We start from the raw sequence: 12,012 nt of genomic DNA, 5'->3' as shown, positions 1-12,012 counted from the left end.
GGTGAGGTGCTGTTTTTTGCAGATGAGAAGGTTGATGAGGTCTTCTAAGGAGAACATATCCTATTGGTTCTATTAGTCAGATGATGCCAAGCCTGATTTGTTGTAAAAAGTAAGATGGTAGATGTTGCAAAAATTATACCAAACTGAACTGCCAAGTCCCCTTCTTATTATCTCTATCCATAATAGCACAGCAAAGATAATGAATGGCGTAGAGTGATAGTACGGAATGTTAGTGTGAAGCCATGGAGATGTATATGACAGTCATACCTCACAAGCTTAAGAGTATCTTGTTATCAAGGACTAAACAGAGCAAATAAATCCTTGCTGAATCTTATGTCTCTTTGAAAATGATTCATTTCATAAGTTCAACGCAGTGCACTTATCGGAAACTGAGATGGATGACTATCATAACTCTGCAAGACACTTCCTGCTTTATATCACAGCATGTGGGGATTATAGTATGGATCAAAGGCTTGGAGGAGATCTCATCTCACCATAGAATACATGGAAATGAAAGTGGAGCTCTATGGCTCTTCTCTGAGTAAAGACAAACAGAGTTCACATCTGTTGTAACTTACCAGCTTGAATGATAAATTTGCTACTGTATATCTCAGCATGCTTCCTGATCTTTGGTTCTGTGGTCACATGTCAAACCACTCCCTGCAGTGCCTTGCCCCTTTGCACACAACAAATAGAAAAACATTACAGACCCACGCCAGCAGCAAGCTCTCAGGAACATCAGCGCGGAGAACTCATTTTGATAAGTGCCTAACTTTATATTTTTCTCATCAGAAATCAAACACAACATTAAGCCATTCATTAAAGTCAACTAAAGCTAATTATCCCTAATTTTCCCAAGTGCCCTGTGGGGCAAGAGAGCCCCCATATACTTAGGCCCAGATGTGTCGATGAGTCAGTTTGGAGATAGCAGACCGCAGAGGGGGTTGCTCACTTCTCTTTGAGTCCTGTGGTTTCAAGGCGCATCAGACTCAGCAGGCCGGTCGTAAGGCCTGTTCTCTGCCTGGCTGCTGACATTAAACTCATGACAAAGCGGGCCATGTTAAAGCCTCTGCATACATTGAGGCTCAGTTTCCTGGAAACAAGTCAATGATTATGACGTCTTAATTCGAAACTGACAAATAAAGGGTGAGTTAGGTTCTCCGCCAAACTGACATATTTTTCAAGTTTTGCACAGAGTGAGTCACATAAACAGGAGGCCTCCATTCAGGTGACCTTTTACTGCTGCAGGGGGCGCCAGTGTGTTTACGCATTTCTGCTCTAAAGCTAAACTACAAGCCTCTTTGGCAGAACCAAGTGGAAGTGGGAAAATTGTAGCAGTTGGCAGGATGTCATAAACCAGAAACCATATTACGTCATGTGATCTAACACTGCTGACCTAGTTTCTTTCCTTTTTTTTTTCTTTGTCTGGTACCCCCACCAAACAATTAGGAATAATGACTGAATTGTTTCACCACTAGGGATGGGGAAATCTATCTTTCTGTTGTTGTGTTCACTTCGGCTGAGCCATCTACTTAGTGCACTTCAAAAGAAGCATCTATGTTTAATGAAGTACTCTAAAATTATTTGAATTAATGGGATGCTAATTCTTATTTTTCAGTTTCACGTCCATGTAAAACTTGCACACTGTGTGCTACGTATCTTTAAGGAGACTCACTATATACCTGGAGTTTATATGGATCTCTGCTAAACCTTAGGGATATCAGTGACATACAGGCATGCCAGTGTCAAATCACACACAAAGTTTCCAACTTTGAAATCTGACCGAAGAAATTGTTAAATTGCCTTATTTCAAGAAATTCCTAACTTTCTAGCATTTCTGAAGCATAGCATGAGTGTTTGCGTGTAGGTGCAGTAAAGGAAATAGCATTGGAAAGCAAAAGCTCCCTCTTGAGTCTTTTTGAAATTGGTCTAATTTAACATCTGCCATGGAGGGTTTCTTCTTGATAACCTCCCTATGAGAGCATGAGCCAGTAGTGGTAACCCAAACAGCACAAGGGAACAGTTACCATATTGTGAAAAGCAGCAGAGCGTGACTTTGAACTCTGTGTGGACTGATGGAGAAGCAGTTTAATGCTCAGGGTCATCATCTGTTCTGTAGCCTTCCTTAGCAGGTTGTGGCTGCTTCTTGCTGGTGTGATGGACCATTTCCAGAGGGGGGAAAAAAAAGTTCTGTCTGCACTCGCCATTGAGAGTATTAATCACTGTGTCAGTCATGCATGTTTTGCTGGGACTTCTCCTCTCAGAGAAGTTAATCTCCGAGATGGCTTTTCGCTTTGATTTACTGTCAGTAAAATGAGGTATCAAAGAAGTGAGCCGTGAGCTAACCTGCTTTTTTTAAATCCCCGGGCAGATCTACACTGGGTCATAAATGAGAAAATAATGAGCGACCTAATCCCAACATTAGCTCTTTAAATCGGAATGTGTATGTTTTAAATCATTTTCGCCCAGTGGTGCAGTGATAGTAAGCAGAGCTCGGGGGAACTGGAAGAAAGACTGAATGAAAGAGTGTCATCCAGAATAACCTTGTTAGGGCTAAGTGACGCTGTGCAGAGAGCCTCTTGTCAGTTGGCTGGCAAGATGAGCTTCTTGTAAATGATTGTCTTCTCTGTCAAGAGCCTGATTTCTTTTTTCCTACTTCTGACGTCTGTCTCTGCCACATTAGTTTCCTTTTTAAATACTGGCAATTTTTCTCCATACAGTCTCATATTTGTTAGAAATTTCTGTCGTTTTACACGTATATTCATAAGTATCAAGTTCTCCTCTGCTACAAATGTCAAATCAACCTTCTCCAGTATTTCCTTGGAGACAGACAGCAGTACAAAGCTCCATTATAAGTTTAGTCTTACCTCTGGCCTACGTCTTAATGAACCGTGGGTCACTTGAGGTCATATTGCTGTGTCGCAACTATAAATCAACTGCAAACTAAGTTCGGTGGTAATATAGGGCAGTGTCAGCGTTCGTAACCTTTTCCCAGACAGAGGAGTTGTCAGTGTGTGAGTAAAGGGAGCACTGGCTGGCTGCAGATCCTTTCCCCTTCACAGCATTATAAATGTATGTGTGAGGAGGCCCTTAATGGCTGCTAATCCAATTTCTGCCACTGAAATCAAATCTCACTGGCGCCAGTAGTTTTCTCCTTCACTCACAAATAATGGCCTCCGCTTTGGCCTGTTTATGAAAGACAAGCCGCCAAAATTTCCAGCTTTTACTTCTTTAAGCCCACTAGAATCTTTTTCAACAATGTTTAGATGCTTTTTTTTGTTGTTGTTGCTCTTTCCCCACCACCCCCACACATCTTCTCCATGTCACATGAAAATTATTAATTGACAGTCTGAGTCCAGTGGAGGGAGGGGGGTAACAGGAGAGCAAGGGTGCATTTTCAGCAACATAGAATCCCATTTACCGTATGTCCTAATGCCTTCTCGAGGTCAGCCATCGATTTCCCTCAAACCGCAAAGCAGTGGAGATAAGATTAGGCCTTCGACTGCTGCGCTGCCACCGGAGCGTTACTGGATGAAGGTACTGTGCTGACGGTCTGTGCTTTATTCTTTTCTACTTGGTCATTGCCTGTCTTACTATATGGTAATATGAGGATGCTCGTACAGTAACCTGTAGGGGAGCAAAGAAAAAATACTTTTCCTTCTACTGAGTGGAGAAATTTCACAAACTGTAGGGTGACAAAGTACGGTAAACATAGCACTGTATTTCAGGGGAATGCAACACTGAAGCATATTCTTGAATATAGTCCCTTTTTCCAAAACAAAGATATTAGTTCTGACACAGATGAAGGGAGCTTTGGTTTTGGCTTCCTTCCCCCTGGATATGGATTTGACTGATTATCTTTCAGTGCATCAGTTGGGCAAGCAGTCTTAATGTCATTTCACAAGGAGACACTCTATAGTGCAAGCCTAATAATATGATACACCTTATAATGCTAAAATCTTAGCTGGGTCTTTACCATGCAGTCATCTCAATTATTGAAGAGAGCTTCAACCAGCATCGCTGTGACATGGGAGGGAAGAGGGAAAGGATTGGGAAGAAAAAGGAAAAAGTAGAGGACGAGCTTTGAGAAGTTATTGAGGAACGTCCACCACAGTGGGAGCAGAGGAGTTATATTTCTTTGCACTCTAGTTTTGGCCCCTGAAAAGATTGGAAATGACACTAAGTATTTCTCCAGCTCACATAGGTGATATTGAAGCCATGGACATGGAAGCCATGGAAACAGTCATGGACATGCAGGTATAAAGGCCATACATCTCAATCTCATGTCCACTCACCGGTAAACAAGCAGATTCATACTGTAAAGAATTTTTACAAAGGTCAGTTCTGACAGCGGTAAACAGCCATCGCACCACATGCTCAGCCTCTACCACACAAAACATTTTGATTTGCTCTTAAGATCTTTGTTTGTCTTGACATATTTGTTTCATTTACCTTCTCATTTGTAAGTCAAACACAAACGTCAAGCCGCCCAAATCTATGAAGGGAAACCAAACATTGGTGAAAGTGTGGTTTGCTGCAGTGATAGTAAATGCAGGCATAACGGAAAGAAGTCTATGAAGAAGGATTGGAATTTACTTACAAAAGCCATCCTCCTTTGATTCCATCCATTCAGCGCCAGTTACGACACAAAACAAAGACAGAATATTATTTGAAACCCATAAGTCTTCCAACATAGAATTATCCCTACATGCTCAAGATTTATGAATTTGCTCTTGGTTTTGAGGCAATTGAGCAAATTAAACTGTTTCCTCGGTGAACCCTGGAAATCAGCTTAAGTGATTACATCGGTTGTAAATATGAGATGATGAAAGCTCAGTTCTCACAATGTTTGGTGCCCTGAGGAAAGGCTAAATGGGAGTAGATATGATGGACCATCTCACCACAACTGTATCTGATGCAAGGGGAAGGGGCTTATGTGGGGATTGGTTGCCCTCTAGCTGTCAGCATTGAGACTTGGTTAGTAAATATTATCCTAAATTGCTGTTGAGGTGAGTTTCTGAAGTGCCATCAGTTAGGTTTGAGGGCTTTCAATCTAAGCTTTGGTATTTATTTATCATGCAGCTGTGGAAGAGTGTAATAACAAGAAATTAGTCTCTCCTGAGAGTGTGGTGGCTTATAAAAGTCAGTCATCTTCAAAGTTTTGGAAAAAGTGAGATTGTTTTTAAGAAAACTGGAACAGACTGGATGTCAAGCATCAGCTTACAAAGTGTATTTGGTGTCTGCTGTAAAGGCTCACATAATGTTTTCTGTGTTGCACAGAATAAACCATGTGTGGGGTGATGATTTTACTTGTACTCTGTCTTGACAGCTGCCATCAACCCACAGGCAAAACAAGGAATAGGAAAAAAGCCTCTGAATCATCGCTGCCCTACAAAGGAAGCATTTTTTGTTTGTTTGTTTTTTTCCAAAAAGGGAATTTCGTGGCTCACTTGATTCTTTCATCTGAATGAATGTCTATGTTACATACAGATAATACGCTGCAACATAAAATGTCTGAAAACGTCATTTCAATTAAAGAAGGATCAGTTGAAGCAAATATGTTTTCATTGCAAAATGTAGGCATGCATAATTAAGAATTTGAGGAGGTTAGACTCTGATGAACAGCGACAACATGTAAGCAAAGAAGACTTGGATGACCACATGGGATAGGAACAGGAACTTAGGAATCTAGACGCTGTTGATGACCGAGACGAGATGGTTAAGATACCTTTAAGAACTCAGTTGAGGTGGATGGCTGCATGAAAGATACTCAAAGAATTCTATTAATAATCAAAGAATGACGACCTGGTCTGATTGAATCAGATAAAAAGGCAAAAAGATTATAAGTTGTGAGGAAAGACTCGATGGATATAAACAGATGTTGCATAGAAGAATGACTTCAGAACATTAGATTCAGTAAATTTCTGCCTGTCCACATGTCTCTGCTCTTATTACGTACAGTATACTTAAATGATGGAAGCCTATCCGAGGTGACATAAGGTAGAACACAGATTACACTCTGGGCATTTTGCTAATATATCACAGTGCACACACAGAAAGAGACAACCATGCACACCTAACAATCCAGATTGTTGTCGATGCTTTCTGCAACATGCACAGAAATGTGGCTTCATTCAGCTTCTTTGGAAAAAGACATATGTGTCAAGTACTTATGTGTATGAAATTCAGCGATTATTATGTGACAGTCACATAATCATGTGTGGCCAGCGATTTCCATCCATCTAAGGTTAGAAAACGTGTTGTATCCTTTAGTATGTATCGTCTTGATATTTCCCCGTGTTGGGTCATACAGCTGTAAGACTTATGATAGGGTTGTAGCACAACTTGGGATTTTATATCATGACTCGCACTACCTTGTCTGTGATTTTTACAAGCACCTGGCAAAAGGTTAGCTGTGGCCAGTTGTGCCTAATTTCAGACTTTCAGATAACGTTGAACACCCAACTTTGACTTGTTTTTATGTGGTGGCTCCATTGCTTCACTTGGATGGCAAGCTAGCAGGTGAGTCCACAGGCAGTAGTAGGAGGCAGAACAGACCACCTTGTTTATCATTGCTTCTGTAGAATTTGTGTGAAGTCTAAAATACTTCCAAATTCAGCTTCTTAGCTTATTTTATGTTGTGTTTGTTCCCTTGCGGCTTTGCTCGTTAGTTTCGTTCATCTTTGTGGCAATGTAGCAAACAGTTTACATTTAACCAGAGGTCACCAGGGCACGCATTACGTCAAGCTGATACTAGAGTGCACAACTATTTCTAATGGTCTGTTACATCGGTCTATACAACCTATGTTCCAAAGCACATACAGACTGACATGTTTTAATTTGCAGGAGCATTGCATGACATTCATAGTTTCTGAATGTTCCAACGGATGTTTGAAATTTGAAGAAAAAGTAAGAGCTGTAGCTCACACTGAGAGCCACAAATATTCAACTGGAAACCCCGGGCGATTACGAAAAACTTTTTTTTTTTTTCTCGTGTTAGTGCAATACAGAGGGCGTTCAGTTACTGCATAATTTATCCTGTTCAATGACACATCTTTAAAAGTTGTCAAATCACTATGACTAAATGTCTGGCCAGTGTTGCTATGAAGTCGGTCTGTTTTTCCCTCATACTGCTCTGCATGCGTATTTGTTTCTGTACTGTATGTGTGTTTGGTTAGTTCTGGATTAAAGATCTCCTGCCCAGTTTTGAGCAATCCAGGAAAACTACTTTTTAACTTAACTCCCACATATTTATTTGTGTTTCAAGCAATTGCTGTAAATGCAGGCCTTTTCAGTTTAAATGCAGCCTTGTGTCCATGGAATGGCCCACGAGGGCTTTGCCTGTTACAGAGAGAGTTTAATGCTGTACCGTGTACTTTATTGCCATCAAATGTAATTCAGGTTGAGGTGATTGCACTGAAAGCCGTGTTTATCAGGCACCTAGCAACACAACAACATGAAAATTACCTCTTTTAAGAGCAATTAGGAAAATGAATCTATAGGCCAAATGCCTTTGAGCTTCAAATTTGATTTAACAAACATTATTGTACAGTAAGTCAAGCAAAAAAAATCTAAAGTGGAATCAGCTAGGCAAGTGTACAAAGTTCTCTGACAATCTTTTTCGGGTGAAGAGCGTGAGAGTTTGATGGAAGAGATGTGAAAGTCTTGTTTTTTTTTCCCCCAAAGGGTGATTCAAGGAGCTGTGTGCGAGAAACTTTATTGCAATAGATCAGATTGGCAACGCAAAAAAACCAAGATTAGATTAATTGCAGGAAATGACTACAAGATGGTTTGCATGCATCTGCATTATTCATTGGGAGACCTTATTAGCAAAGCAATATCTTTCTTTCTCATGCATGTCAGCTTAAAGACTGATTTTTTTTTTCAAATTTACCTCAGTGAAGTCCTGAGAATGGGAAATGGGTTATTTGTAGGGGTGGTTAAAGGGCCACCGCAATGCTAGCACATCTGAGAAGGCAATTAGAGCTAATGCCACATTTCACACACAGTTACCTATTTCTTGTGAGAGAAAAAGCTTGAACAAGTGCAATAATAAGATCCAGAATGAGGCGGCAAAAGCCTACATTTGAAACTTTGTTTTTCTCCTGTGCCTCCCTCCTCGGCAAACCATAGCATGGGCTGTTTCTCTGTGTTCTAGATCAGGGTCCAGATATTGTCTCATCATCGAAGCTTTACTCCACTTTTCCCCCCATTAGATTTTCTTTTCCCTTAAATTCCCTCACAATCATTCCCCCCTCACACACGAGCACCTCACACACACACCTCGTTATCTCATTTGTGGCCTTGGCAGCTGGATTGTTGCTTTGTGGTTCAGTAGCCAAAGTTTTCTCTGTCACAGAGAGCCGTGGGTGCAGAACTTCCACCACACAAACTTCCACGAGAGCAGGAAGTCAGTTCCCAGCATGCTTTGCCCATCCCAGTGAAACCTGGGATGGATTAACCTTGGGCAGGCGGACCTTTCCAACTTGGAAAGAGAGTTACGCAACTTCCCACACTTATCTCCCCCATCTATTGCTGTGACAGTGAAAAGTGTTGGCTAAGAAGACATTTGTTTAAAACTGAGGTTTGGTCCTTAACGGTAAAGTGAGCTAAGACCTGATATGCGGTATTCTGTCTTTTCAAGTTATTTTTTTTAATCTAAAGAAGACCGTTGCAATGATTCAAGTTTTGTACAACATTATTTAAGGAAGCCTGTAGTTACGATACAATTTCACTTTTATATTTCCTTGTGAATTTTGCCAAACTCCTGGTTAGTGCAGTAAAATACAGGCTCAGTTCCTATATTGTGACTTCTTCGACCAAAATAAGTAGACTACAAGCTGTGGCTGTGTTTTTCCATACCACTGTTTTAGAGGAAAAAAGATTGTTGGTCAACAGACAATTGCTTAAAAAGCAGTCCATTGCACCCAACAGTTTGCTAGATCATCACATTGGTTGGTAAATATGAGAAACTATCCAGGTTCTGAGTCTGACTGTGTAAATATAATCATTATACTCACTATACACTCGTATTCACTGTGCACTAAAAGCAAATGAGCTTAGCACAGCATAAAGTAGTTGCCAACAGTTTCTTGATAATTTAGCTTGGTTATTTAGCAAATACCGTGAAAGAGTTTTTCTCAGTTTTCTGCACAGATTGTTTTTCGAAGCAAAGGAAATACACAATAATTGCTCCACTAGTGAAGGCCACAGAGCATCTCATCAGACTCCTTAAAGAGTGTGCAAAGACACAAGAGGCTAACAATACAGACCACATTTCATTGTAAAGCAGAAGGAGGAGTCACAGTAAGAGATTATTAAAACTATCTTCCTTTATATTTTCCCAGGTGGTTCAGGGAAGCACCGAACCAAAGAGCCAAAAAAGAAGAACAAGCAGAGGCTGCGGTTTCGGGCTCAGAACCAGCACAGCGACCACTTGGCCTCTGTGCGCTCCAGCCAGTGAGGACTGGAACCATCCAGTGAACAAAGAACCAACGCGAAGCTGCTAGCCGCTGCTGCACCCATATTCTGACTGACAACTATCACGATCCCCACCACCTCCCCACCAGCCTCCCAGCCCTCCCCCACCTCCGCTCTGCCCACCAGGACGCAGCCACGCCTCACAAATCCATCACTCCAAAAATATGTGCTGTATAATGAGCAAATTCAGTACCATAAACACATGCTCTCCACCCCCTGCCCCACCCCTTGCCTTCTGGACCTTTATAGTTGACATAACTGAACTCATTTCCTGTCATTATCCATGCCATTAACCGTCCAGGGTGACAAAAGATGGAGGGGCAACCAGAGGTAACGTGGAGGCGGGAGAGCTCGTCAGAGGGTGGCAGATAGGTGAGGTAGAGAGGGGGTTTGCAAACTAAACAGCTTGGGGAAGGATGAGAATGTGCTGTGGGATGAAGAAGCAGAGGAGGTTCAGTTGAAGCAAATGATGCTGATGGACTAGAAAATGGCATCTTGAACTAAGAGAGACTGTTTTTTGTTCCTATATTTATGTCAGAACCTACCCTCACCTTCCCCTGGAATGGAGACAGAGTGTTCCCATGTGTGGCCTTTATGTTATGTACATTTTTGAGAGTAATATTAAAGAAATTACCATGCGTAGTTGCAAAATATTCTATTCTCAGCACAAACCGTTTACGTTCAGACCGCTTAATGCTGTAACTGTATAGTGTCGAATAAAAGAAAAAAAAAGATGAGATTTAGTTGTTCGACTAGCATGGCAACAGACTTGTGTACATAGTTGATCTAATTATAAAAGCTTATTACTGTATTTTCAGTATTGACTCGTTCACCGTTCTAAATGTTTTAGAAATATAAAAAAAATGTTGTAATACAAGCTACAGAATAAAATGATTAAAAACAATTAATAAACTTAGCCACCTCATAGCTATTTCATTTATATGGTATATATATTTATATATATATATATATATGTATATATATATATATATATATATATATATATATATATATGTATATATATATATTTGATTTATTTATTAATTCAGTTTTGTACTTTTTTTTGTTTAGTGAGAACTTTTGCCTCATACTGTTACTCCTATATGCTGAGATATTCTTTGACTCCCTTATAACATTTCATATCTGTAACATGCAGAAAAGGTTTTCATCTGTATTAGAAGTGTTGTAGCCTGTTACATTCATTTGACCTCATCTACTGATTTTGATGCTTTAAAGAAGAAGAAGAAAAAAAAGACTAATGAAACTATGCTTTCACATATTCTAGGTTTATTAATTAGGCTCCAGCTAATGTATGGTCATTGGACTGCATATGTGTACATTGTGTTTTATTAAAACTACATTTCATGTGACTGTATGATAAAGCCTCTCATTATTGTCTGTGGCTATAATATATGTGGCTAAACTCTGAAACTGCTGGATCCTTGTCTCACTTCTGAGTACGATTAAGTGATTTCAAAAGCATTTGGGAAATCCATTATGTCGCGCTGCATGACACAACTTCAACCTCCAGCCAAAGGATTGGATATGGTCGATTGGGCTTTAACAGCATGACGGTACTGGTAACGGTTTGTAATTCACAGTGACGTATCCTTGTGAATGCTGTAAAACCAGCATGTGTCGTCGGTGGCTCATCCATGTCCTACATCATAGTGTAATTCCCTAATGACTTGTATTTAGCTTTGGCAATTGTCTTTCATCATGCATCACCTAATCGATCACCCTTCTCGTTAGGATAAGCACATGTATCTACTTTTATGATCCTCAAAGCATCAAATAAACACATAAAAGTTCTCTGTATACTACTTATGTCTGGTATGGGGGCAAGAAGAAAAATGCTTTAATGCAAGTCATGCCTAATTTAGCCCAAGATCCACACTGTATAATCACCCACCCAAAAGAGGAAGAAAATCTAAATCTGCCAGACAGCTTATAGATGCACAGTAGCAGATGAATCACATTGTGTCACATATCATCCTGGGAGAAACAGACCGCAGTCTTCCTGCTCTGGTTAGCACCCCCTCCCCAAACTGCATAATTCCATCGGGCCGATGTCAGTGTGGAAATATTCTACTCTCTATGTGCCCTGAGTCTTTCTTGAGTACTAATATTGTAGCGGTTTGAAGTGCCTGAACACCTTTCACAGGTGTTCCCTGTGGCAGCATGTTCCTTTTCACAACTAAACACTTTCCACTGAGTCCCATTTCATTCAAGCCACAAAACTGAGTGGTGAAAGGCTGCAAAACAAGTAGAAAACATTTCTTTTTTATATATAATCATACAGCTGAAGCTAAGTTCTGTCATTAAACTGGACAAAGCATTACATTTAATGTCAGTATGTCAATGTCAGCATCATTTCTAAGCACATTTTGCACAAACACAAGTTGAGACAAATTACTGAACAGTAAAAGTTTGATAAATCAAGAGCAATGAAACATTCCATAAAGCCAGAAATCAATGAACTGATAAAACTATATAAAATAACTCTCCTATTAAAACACAAAAATGGAAAGA

General features: G+C 40.2%; 1 protein-coding gene across 1 annotated transcript in view; it reads left to right on the top strand.

The window, feature by feature from the left end:
• The window catches only part of rspo2 (R-spondin 2), a 61,845-nt gene extending 51,402 nt beyond the window's left edge, over positions 1-10,443 (top strand). The window contains exon 5 of the mRNA XM_072394784.1: positions 9,348-10,443. Within this exon, the coding sequence (XP_072250885.1) occupies positions 9,348-9,463 (116 nt within the window). The 3' untranslated portion in view covers positions 9,464-10,443. The remainder of the gene's footprint in view (positions 1-9,347) is intronic.
• The last annotated feature ends 1,569 nt before the right edge of the window (positions 10,444-12,012 follow it).

This window comes from Leuresthes tenuis, unplaced genomic scaffold (assembly GCF_036924035.1).
Source record: "Leuresthes tenuis unplaced genomic scaffold, fLeuTen1.0.hap1 SCAF_10, whole genome shotgun sequence".
NCBI lineage: Eukaryota > Metazoa > Chordata > Actinopteri > Atheriniformes > Atherinopsidae > Leuresthes > Leuresthes tenuis.
Note: the sequence above shows the minus strand (reverse complement) of the source record. Positions and strands in the feature narration are given on the sequence as shown.